The 12,071-nt window shown below is 34.9% G+C and overlaps 1 protein-coding gene across 1 annotated transcript in view; it reads right to left on the bottom strand.

The window, feature by feature from the left end:
- The window catches only part of CCDC141 (coiled-coil domain containing 141), a gene marked incomplete at its 5' end in the record, with an annotated part of 58,505 nt that extends 46,857 nt beyond the window's left edge, over nt 1-11,648 (bottom strand). Inside the window, 4 exons of the mRNA XM_083865827.1 lie at nt 1,132-1,240; nt 2,414-2,605; nt 9,989-10,111; nt 11,547-11,648. Coding sequence (XP_083721953.1) covers nt 1,132-1,240; nt 2,414-2,605; nt 9,989-10,111; nt 11,547-11,648 — 526 coding nt within the window. The remainder of the gene's footprint in view (nt 1-1,131; nt 1,241-2,413; nt 2,606-9,988; nt 10,112-11,546) is intronic.
- Nucleotides 11,649-12,071: the final 423 nt, after the last annotated feature.

Below are 12,071 nucleotides of genomic sequence, written 5' to 3'. Positions count from 1 at the left end.
ACTGGTCATTCAAGACAAGGCACTTTTCATTTCACATAGAACACTTAGGGAAGAAGCAGAGTGGGAGGCCTCTGGTTCTTCACTTACCAAGGGCTAATGAGAGATTAGTTTCCATGAGCTTGCTGCAACAAGCCTGTCCATTTTACTTCTTGCCTTCCAGAAAAGTGGTATTAATCAGAAATGTTTAATTTCAGCCCATCCAAAATTGAACACACATAGAAATGGGTAAGCAAATATATTTTGTAAATATTTACCTTTTTTATTCCATTTTGAAGTGCATTTGTGTCTAAATCTTTTTTTTAATTCCAGAGTGATAAGCATTTGTGATAAACTACTTATCACATACTGATAGAGTCAATACTTGGTGAGGGTTGTATTTTCAGCTGCCTTTCTTTGGAGCAGGTAGATAGTATCCTTCTTGCAGAAAGCACTGGTTTTTATCAAATAGCTCAATATCAGCTTGCAAAATTTTATGTGGTTAAGGTAAGATAAGAAGTCAATAAATTGCAGCCACTTTCCTCCATCTGAGGGAAGGCTTATTGCCATCAAGGCAGTCTTTCTCTGGCAAATCATTTCATCTGATCCTTACAGTTACAGACCATCTTGTCAGCAGCAAATTGCTGCCAGATACTTCAAGTTTAAATTGGTATGGAGTGAGCACTTTGCTCCCATGAAGATCAATTTGGAAGACCCATATCAGAGTTATCTAAGTTTGATTCTCTATTCCGTCTCCCAGGAAGAATGCCTGGTATTCAAGGTAGCTAAAAATATTTTAGCTAGTGTTCCACTAGTGAATAATAAAGTATAATTGATGTCCTGCCAAGTGTTAGTAATCATATAGCAAAATTTGATTAAAATTACAAATATTGAGTCTTAGGACTTATAAAAAAATGCAGAACCATATGGAATTGCAAAGGTGTCTGAAGTAGCCAGACAATGAGATTAGTTCCAAAAATTTCACATCTTTCAGCAAGTCTGCTAAAATCTATCTCATCCTTATAGTTTTCCAAATAGAACATTTATGCATTTGTTATAAGATTTTTTTTTTAATATGCACAGAAAGAATAAAATCACTCCTTCAAGAAGTCAGTGCACAACCAGCTGCTATCAGGAGTGGAATACTGTTTGTACCTTTTGTATGATGCTCTTGTTGCAGAAGAAGTTCTCTCAGAGAGTCAATATTGTCAAACTCTTTAGCATTTTTCAGGAAATCTTCAACTTGGTCAATTTTAACAGCAAACTGCATTAAGAAAACAAAGGATAGGGAGAAGCACACTATAATTTTTTTTTTTTTTTTTGCATAACTACATCATAATATCTGTGTCATTGGGAAAGTTCATGAGAATTTGCAAATTCTTGGAGAAAGGTATTTTTAGTGACTGCTAGATACAGATGCTTTGTGGCCTCTATACACCTTCTGAGTTGTTTTTTTCTTCAAGGCACTGATTGATTGAAGGATTTTAGTTGACACAATATGTAATTACAGTTTGCCACTATGTGAATCATCTTTCCTACACACCCTCATGCCAAATCTAATTTTCTTTTTTTTTCTTTTCTTTTTTTTTTCTTTTTTTTTTTTTTTTAATAATACACATTATCAGGCACAATAATTAGTAGATTGTTGATCTTGGACTTCTTAGGACAGTTAGTAACCCCATGGCTGCTTCTGCAACTTATAGGTGGCACTGGCATACTATAGAAACAAAATTATCAGGGAGAATTATTAAACTCTTTGAGTTCCAGGATGTGGGAACAGTTGATCATGAGGCAACACAGAATGGGCACAAACCTGCAGGGTGTGTAATCCCTCTCTTCTTTAGTCCCTGTGTTTATCAGTGAATTAGGATAAGAGAGAAATGGGTAAACAGGGATCACACAGTTGTTCTTTGATGTCCATCTGTACATCAAACTCTCAGGTAAAGGACTGTCAAATTAGACTAATGTTTGCTTTATGTAACTACAATAGCCTTATGGATATTTTGGTGTAAAGCCTTCAGTCACCAGTCATCAGGGTGCATTAGTGAAGGCACTTGAGAATAAGTTCTCTCAATGCCAAATAATCTTAATCATAAGAAATGAAAGATATTCTTCTGAATGTCCATAGCCACTGAAATACGTATTTAAGGTTTTGGTCCAGTGCTACTTTTCACTGGCATTTTCTGTCAAGTACAAATTTGGGAGACATTGTGACTAAAATATTTCTTAAAGTCTACATGGTTTTTTTGTTCAGCTTGATGCTGTACAATCCAAGAGGTGGAAAAGGAAGGATGCATCCTAAGATTTTAATTTTCTTGTTTGCCTCAACCTTTAGGAATACAATGAACAATATTACACACATTAAAATTACAGTGATCAGAGTAGCAGTAAGATGAGGGCAGCTTCAAATTAACAGGTATTTGATTTAAATACAAACCTCCAGAGCATTTTCAAAGAACACTGAAGTGAGTTCCAGAAGTGCCTGTCTCTTCTCTAACATAATGATGAGGGCATCCCATGCATCCCCAAGGGTCTCTGCCATGGCATCATAAACCTGACTCTTTTCTTTATTCTCCTCTGCCACCTTGTCTGCTTCATGCAGCAGGTCCCATACCTTGTCTTCCAAAGCCTGAGAAGGAAATAAACCAAAACAAAACAAATATAAGAAATCAGTGTTCAAATCCAAAACACTGTGCCAATACTGGTGTCAAGATAGTTTTACAGCAGGTCTGTACAGGAGGCACAAACCTACCCCTGCTCTGTTTCCAGTTCCTAGTTATAGGAGTGTAGCTATTGTTGCATGTTTTGTAGCAAGCTTCTGAATTTCATATGCTTAAGAGGAAATAGTTTTATAAAATTCACACACAAACAAGAGTTAAGAGAATTTATCATGTTATCTCTAATATTTACACTCCAATGCTTTTACCTCTCCATAAACACAGATCTGTCTCCCTGGAAGTGGTAGCAGTGCAGATACTTTGATTTTTCATTCATATGTAATCATATTACATTACTGGACATTAGGAATTTTAGAAGTTTGTGAAGTAATTTACTCATAAGTTTCTGATTACTACAATGCAATCCAGACAAGAGTGGTTTGAACATAAGCACGTAGTCTCCAAAAAACAACACCTGAGTTATGTAATGTTTCAAGTTCTTGCTGCATTGCTCAAGCTGTCCACCAAATAATAATGCTCTATTGTCAAAAGAATTCTTCTGTGTTTCATTCCTTTTATTAATCTCACCACAAGAAAGATAACTGCTGGCCCATTTCCAGCTTATGTTACGAATTTTTAGTGTCAGAAAAATTGATTAACATTTACTCTGTGTTCTTCCCAACCCCCATCTTGAGTTTTATCATGAGCAGGAATTAATAAACTATCACTTTTTATTGTTATTAGAGGTGCTACCACATCAATATGTAATGTGAAACTAAATTTTTATTAGACAATTTAAATGGCCATTCATACTACTGGGCAAAAAGTTGATAAAGTAAAGCACTCTAAGAGAAGCCTTTTTGACGCTTCTTTCTTGATGAGGCATAAAATTGTTACATGTACCACAACTCTGTAGAAGTAGTGGCATTCATTAATTATCCAACATGAGATATTATTAACATTCTAGACCGGCTCTGTAACACATATAACAGGAATTAAATGAGTATATGCGATATTGATAGTCTCTTCACTAATTCAACATCTTAATATCCATTAACAAGAAGCATTATAGTCATGAAAATAGAAAAATGCTGACATTAAAAAAAAAAAAAGAAGAGGTAAAATATTCTCAGAACTTCACACCAAAACTGCTAGTCACTAGAAGGTTAATTTTACCAAAATGATCAGACCACTTTCACAGCTGTTCTGAATACACTGTAGAAAACCAGGTGACATCTGAGGTAGTTCCATTTGGAATTTCTTGGCAAAGACTAGCATTTTAAAGAGCTGGCTATAGCTGTCTATTTTATATTTTGAAATAAAACTAGGTATGCTTTTATCCTAATATTATATCAGTTTCAACATATTTAAAAGACATTTCAAATGCTAAATCTTTCCTAACTCTGCAAGATGAATGCTACACAAATGGTATAGGACCCAAAATTAGATTTTCTTCTTTTAGAAGCCTTTTTTCTGAGCAGGTTGTTAGTTACTATTTATCCCTGACAAGTAGGCTCTCTTTTCTAGTAATTGATTAGCTGTGAGGCACAGCTAATCCCTAAGACATAGAGAAAGCTGGAATAGTTTTCAAAGGTTAACAGTCATGCTTCCTGCATCTTTTAAAATTCAGTTATTATGAGATGAATTCAAATCCAACCAAAGAAAATTGGAAGGTTAAAGCAAATCAAACTGCTGCATTTAATGAAATGCAAAACTAGTGCACATAAAGTTTAAAAAAAATAAAAGAAAAAAGAATAATTTAAACTGTTCATGTGTAATAGTCTTTTAGTATTTAGAACTCATTAATGGAAGTTTTCAAATATAGATTTAATTTTTTCTTTAGCATGGATTGAATATGGTTCAGTCATTTGAAACAGGTGTGTATTTTATTGCCTTCAAATAATAGCTCCTGTAATGTTATAAAAACCCTAATATAGTATCACAAGAGTTGTCCTGTTGTATGTTTCCTCAGCAACAGAAAAAGTTACATTTTGAGAAGACAGACTAATAAAAAAATAAAAGAAAGAAATATTTTACAGGAAACTACTCTTTGTTTAATAAACAGTGCAAATACCTAAGATGGTCAGAGTGATATTAAGATTTTATTTCCATGAGTTTAAAATTATGCTTCCCACAACTGTCACAGCCATTAGTTATTGTGAATTAAAAAAAAAAAAAAAATCCTCAACTCTGTTAGTTTTTATATACTACATATGGGAAGAGTTTGTTTTTAAATTAAGTAGACTGATATTACTGGTTTTCTGCTTTTTATCTTTGAAATATAAACCTTTCATCAACACAGAGTCAAGAAATAATTTGGACAGGACTCTTCAGGTCATCTGTCTATCCCCTTACTCTAGTTACTCAAGGACTTAGCCCATGAAGTCTTAAATATCCCTAACAATGGGAATTCCAGAACTTTTCTGCACAACCTGTTCTAGAATAAATTCATTTTCATGGTCAAACTTTTTCCTAATATCTAGTTGGTATTTCCTTTTTCCAACTTGTGTCTCTTGATCTAGAAGTAAACTTAGTAAGAGGAAAAATGTCTATTTCCATCCAAAAAAATGATGACTTATGGAAAACAAAATATTTCACGGAAACCTGAATTTTAATGAGGTTTTTATCAATTGAATGAACTTAACAGAGCTTTCCAGTAAAGACTTAAAATTATTTCAAACATTTTTGGAATCTCATGTTTCATTCCCTGTGAACACAAAAAGAAAAAAAAATAGAAGAGCAGAGTTCTCTTTGGACTCTGAGAAGCTGGAATGAAGCTTGACAATACAAGGAACGCCTAGCATGTAGTCAAAGAGGAGCTCGTGCAAACATGCAACCATGTCAGAAAAGCTTTGCTCTAAAAACAACAAACCAATTTCAATTTCTATTAAATAGCTATGATATGTCTAATGCTACCATACCAAAAGAGGAGCACTTAAAGGGAGCAATGTTGTGGTTCAGATGGACTGAAGGGACACTGGCTGGGTGCAATCCCAGTCCTGCAGCAGGAATGCTCACTGCCTGGTGATGCAGCTGCTGTGCAGCCACACCTCTGCCCCCACTCCTCTTCAGGGTACATTTGCCTCTGACATTGTAGCAAAGACAGAAAAGTCTTTTATGTAAGTCGTGTTGGATAGTAAAGCTTTTGTGTTATTTTATTCACAGTCCATTATTTGGGTAGTTCTCCTTCTGTTTAAAGAGCAAGGAATGAGAGGGGGAAATTATCTTTTGCTTTCCTGAGTTATACACTGATTGCATAACCTGGAATTTTCAGAGGTGTACACTACCCTCCCATTCTCTTAGCACTGAGATGCTGCTAAAATTAACTTTTGGTTAGTGCTAAAAGGCAGTGCTGAGATGATACAACACACTCGTTAACTAGAAGCCCAGAAAACAGTCATAAAGCTGGTTTGAGACAAATACTATTTTGGTGGGAATTTTGTTCATACAAATATTGAAATTGATGAGTGAGCTGAAATAACACGGAAGAAAAGGTATTTATTACATTTTACTTTTTCCTTTTTTTTTTTTTTTCCTCAAATCACAAGAATCAGCTCTGGTTTGATAAAAATGCAGCTGAACTTTGCTACCAATTGTGCTGTTGGGCACCTCAACAACTAATTGCCAATAATTCAGAAAATATTTACAAATAATTTCTTCCATAGCAAAATTACTGAAAAAATAAGCATTAAAAATATTTTTGCTTGAAATAACTGAAAGGCTTATTTACAAGATATCAGATGCAAAAAATGAGTGTATTATACTAGTGCTTTTTGAAGAATGTAATTTTCTAATTTTTTTCTCTTGCCTATTAGCATATAAATTAATATTTTGCAATTTATGCTCTGTGAATTAAAGTAAATAAAATAATTAGGAGCAATCCTCAGGTTCATGAGCCAAATTAACAACCATGATGGCTTTAAACTTCTTATGGGCTAGATTCACTTCAGTTTTGTGGCTGTTCTGCCACAGTCTCTCTCATGATAAAACACAGAACTTTGGAAGCAAACCAAGAATGCCATATTGGGAATTTTAACATAGTTATGGACTCACACATACACTCCTTTTCTTTATGTTTTTGGGGTTTTTTTGGGTTTTTTTTCTCCCAGATGATCCAGTGGGTTTTAATATTGAGAGAGCCAAGGACTAAGAAATCATATTATCTCCAAGTAGCACTTCTGTTGGAAACAACGGCAGAATGGCAGAGAAATATCTATGCAAAGTACAATCTAGATCATTTTACCTCCTGAAAGCTTTGTCTCAGGGTTTATAGGTTTTGATTCTTTTTTTCTTTTTAAATTGTGAAGAATGAGACATATAAATGTACAGATTTCCAGAACATATAAACCTGCTGAAAGTGACCTAAAGAAGGATGAGGCAGATACTGATAAAGAGACTTGCATGAAATCACAGAAGTTGATGGTTTCAACAAAACTGGTGCTGCTCATATGGTTTGATTTAGCAAAATGGAAACAATATATTAGGTTAGAATCATAACATACTAGATGATGCTACTGAGGGGAATTTTAGCTGGATGTAAATGCTGTATACATGTTCTCTGTTTAGTCTCAGTTTTAATCTTTCCTGTTCAACATTTATTCTTTCAACTCTATTAATAATAACACATCTGCTTCCTAATCCATAAGCATTTGAAGTGAGGCCCTTTTCAAAAGTTGTATTCTGCTTTTTGCTCAAGTAGTAGGGTGTTCCCAATCCCTAAATTTAATGGAACAAAGGTAAATCAATAATGAATATGCCAGAGTATATTCTATCAAAACAAAGCATTTTGGATATGTTTTTCCCTAGGGCCCTGAAGAACACACACTGATTTTTATCACTAAAATTCTGAACATCAAAGGAACTTTAAAATGTTCTAGAAATTACTGTTTACGTTTTCAACAAGTCGATTCCAATTACTGTTTAAAGTACCATCTGCCTTACTAAGTGTCAAACTATTTGTTTGGGCTTTTTTAACCATGTTAATATTGCTAAGACAAAACCAATTCCCTGAAATACTGAGCTGGATTACATTCCTTTTCCTCTAACATCAGAACTACTGTAAACTGATCACTTTACCAGATTTTGTCCTTACCCGTGAATCTTCAACTTATTAAACTGACAAAAGAATTAGGCCTGAATATTTTGATTACAACTTGCAATAAATACACTGGGATGAGAATAATAAAATTAAAAAGCAAAGGAGTGATCAAAACCTAGAATGAGTTTACAGAAGAACATGGAATAATGCCAGAATGGCCAACTATTCCATAAATTATCTTCTAAAAGATGATAGGTTCATCTCTACTGATTCCAAAGATATATGATATATTTAGTATGAATCATCTAACTCTTGCCTTAAGCAGGACTAGTTTCATAACTGAATCATTATTCATTCAAGAATTTTTGCCTGACCTGCACAAAAGATTAATTTTGGATTGGGTTAGTCTAATCAGCAAAGTTAAGCATATGCATATCATATCAAGTATGGGTATCTGCTAGGATTTTTTTTTTTTTTTTTTTTTTTTTTTTTTTTTTTTTTTTTTTTTTTTTTTTTTTTTACAACAATAAAAAAAGGAAATGGAGGAACAATTCAAACTGACTCTTGGCCATCTTCACACAGCTAAGGCATAATTCATTATCAAATGCTACATGGAAAAGAATTACTATAAATACTTCAAAAACTGAGAATCAGTCTTGGAAAAACTTCTTACCAGTAGATTTAGTGACTTAAGACTATGTAATTACTGACAAGTGTTAACAGCTTACTATAAGTCACAAATGGTCATGGCTGAAAAATGCACAGCCAGGAAGAATTATAACAACATTGCAGTCCCTTATTATCACAGCTCATATTACTGAGGAAAAAGGAGTAATTTTGAACTTAATTCTTTTATGGAATATTCATTATTCAATGCCAAATTTTCCAAGGACCACAGGCATGAAAAATGAAATAATGAGTATTTGTTCCCAATGTATCTGGATAACAAGCATTCTTTAGCAGTTTATGCGTAATAATTTTTCTGATCTGATTTGACTCAATATTAAGATGCTATTTGAAACTTTTTCTTATAAAAATGGGAGTTTCTTTCAAAGATGGGAATTACTCTGTTTTCTTTTTCTACTCATTAATATTTATTTTTGAAAATTAGGAGAAAAATAATCAGCTTCTTCCTGTCATCAGTGTATAACCACACAGGTAATTCTGAATTGCTCAAACAGGACACAGCAGTTCCAAGAACACCCAAATGTTGCACTAGTGTCAATAAAGATGAGACTCTTGCATAAAAAGGGAAAACAAAATCACCTCTCTCTAGGATTTGGCTATTTTGGTTGGTTTTGAGTGTTTGGTGGGCTTTTTCCCATAATTCTACTCTTCATACTCTTCAAAATCCACACAATGCAGTGTATTAGCTACATGCTCTATAACTGCATTGAATTACCTCACACTTATTGGATATTTTTAATGATTGGGGAAGCACATAGTCATTGGTATTAAATCCAATGCATGATCCTATCCAAATAATGTTTGCTCTTTCAGATCTCAAGTTTATGTAATTCCACCTAAAAATCAGGTAAGTTACTGTTCACAGCATCGAAGGTGTTAGAGGAATTTATTTATCTACATATATAAAGTCAACCTGCCCAATCAATACATTAAAACAAAATTTCTTTTAAGGTGATTTCAGACTTCTCTCAGTGTCAAACACCCACATTTAAAATTATTCAGTCCTTTCAGGCAAGCCTGTCACTCAGAGTCCAAATGCCACTGATCCTAGAATCTGCTCTCAGGAATGCCAAAATCTGATTTTAGGACTGTTACTTAACTAAAATATTCCTAGATCAAGACAAGCTGTTTTAACCTTACAGTATCATTCCCAATCTAACTCACATCAATTAAGATTCAATTAAAAGGTTTGTGGAATATCTACTTCAAACTTACAAGGGGCTTGCTTTGGTTCACAACTGTTGTAAAATAATCAAACATTTCACAACATTGAAGAATTAAAAAAATGAATTGACATTCCATTATATTTAGCAGTTACTGAAGGCTACAGAATTTTTTTACTTGACACTGATGTACAAAATAGAAAAAAACTGTACCTTTGCTCCTGTCAGAAGCATATTTTTCCTGTGAAGAATCCTAATTTCCAGTGAATTATAGAATATCCTGAATTGGAAGGAACCCACAAGGACCATCAAAGATCTGCTACACTGACAAAGGCTAAACGTATTTTTTTCTATGTGGAGTTTCACCTAACCACCACACTGCAATAAGAGGCACAGGCAGCTACATCAGCTGTTGTACCTGAACTGTAATGACTCGAGGAATTTTTTGTGGTCTTATCATATCTTACCTTCAGCTTGGATAGGAGGAATTCATGATCTTGAAGTAGTTTTTTAGTCTCATCTTGATTGCTGCCAATTTCTAATATATTTGGTGTTGATTCAGCGAGCTGAAGCTTCACCCATTTTCCACACTGGAATAAGCAAACAATTATAGCCTTCAGAAAAGGTTTCATTTATTTACTCACATTCTCAGCTCACGCATACTTTCCATGGTCATGGGAGCACAGGGACCATACACACAAGGAAGTCACAGAGAATACAGTACAAACTTCATTTGAAACAGGTAACAAAGTCCCAGACTAGTGTTATCCAGAAGGTGCTCCATGATTGATTTTGCCCATGACGAGTAAAATTGTTACAACGAGCCAAAAATTTTTCTGACTCATCTCCTCTTTCAGCTGAAGATGACACAGATAAGTGAATTTGGTGATGAGTGGACCAGGCAGAAACAACAAATATTTTAGAGCAGATGCAAAAACCATAGCCTAAGATCTTATTTCTACCACATAGGTCCAACGTACCTCTATAGTGAATATATGGAACAAGACACTGCAGAAGTAGCACCAGGGACATTTTAAAGCCTTTGGAACAGGAACCAAAGCATTCTGATAAGGACAGAAGCTTTTATGTCGCTGGAAGCTAGCATGGTTCCACAGCACAGAGAGGAAAAATAAATGACTTCACCCTCAACTTGAGTCTCCTTCAATGAAATTACTCCCCTGCAACAGCAGACCACCTCACAGGAAGGGTGAAAACTGACCTCAGATAAACCTTCCTACAACTAAGGTAAGCCATCTTGAGTAATCATCTGAATTAGGTGACAACTCAAATCATTATCACCTTATTCTGCATGACAAACAAATTCTAATGGCTGAGGCTAGCACGTTTTCCAGGTTGCCTGGAGAATGCAAAATCAAACCACCAATAAATTCCAGCTGGTATTCATTACTGGCATCCAGATTTACTCCCAATGCTGAATTTTATGCCAAATGAAGGTGTGGATTCCATCTCACAAAACAGGTCTTTTGGTGCTTATAAGCACAACTATCTGCACACAAAGGCTTTACTGAAACACGTGGGACTGGGGAGTCACAGCTTTCAAAAATAACTACTAATTATTAAGTTTAGACTTTTTTTCCCCAATAAATACCTCATCTGTGGAGTTTGTAGAGCCATTTATTGTGTAAAGTTATTGCTGAGTACGGGTTAAGATAACTCAAGGAGGCTTAACTACAATCATCACACTTTAAACACATTTTTAGGCCACTCTTCATTTAACTCTTTTTAAACAGAGTAAGAGGAATTCCTTCCCTTTAAGACCCTACATATTTTGACCAATTTATTTATCCTATTTGAAAAAAACCGCCAACAACCCAAAAGCCACCAAGAGTAATTGTGAACAGAAATGAGTGTTAACTTCCAAGAAGAGTCTATTAGATAGTGATAGTCAAATGGCCTTGCCATATCATTTTATGCTAACTACTCATTTGCCCAGGATATTTAAAAGGAGCATTAACCACGGAGTAGCAGGGAGGAGAGCAAACATGCCAGCAGTGGCTGCCTTACCTTAAGCACAGCTATGACAATACTGGCATCCCCAGCCTGCACAGCAACTGAGCTGACTGTTGTTGTAGAAGGCTTCTGCTCCGAGCTGGCTTCATCTGACATCGTGTTTCACAATGGGACTGCACACATCAAAGCAGACTTGAGACGCTCTTTCAGGGTCCACTGCTCATTTCAGAAAGCACCAGAGTCGCTTGGATTCATTCAGTGAAACGGCTCAGCTAACACTGATTAGTCTGCCAAAAGGAAAGAACAGGAGGTTAAAAATAGACAACTCCACAGAGTTTATCATTCTTGAGAGAGATTTGACACACCCCTAGTTTGGTAGCATTAAGCTGCCTGTTCTTTTTTGTCACCATCTGAAGTGTGAAGAGCTTCTTCCATGGACATCACCTGACACCAGCTAACCAAATCAAAAAAAAGTTCTTAAATTAAAACAACTAGAAAAAAAAATTACCATTGATTCTATACTGACAAAGCCAGTGATATGAGGTTTCATATATGCAACCATCAAATCTACATTTTCAC

Source organism: Zosterops lateralis (assembly GCF_965231275.1).
Source record: "Zosterops lateralis genome assembly, chromosome: 7".
Lineage (NCBI taxonomy): Eukaryota > Metazoa > Chordata > Aves > Passeriformes > Zosteropidae > Zosterops > Zosterops lateralis.
Note: the sequence above shows the minus strand (reverse complement) of the source record. Positions and strands in the feature narration are given on the sequence as shown.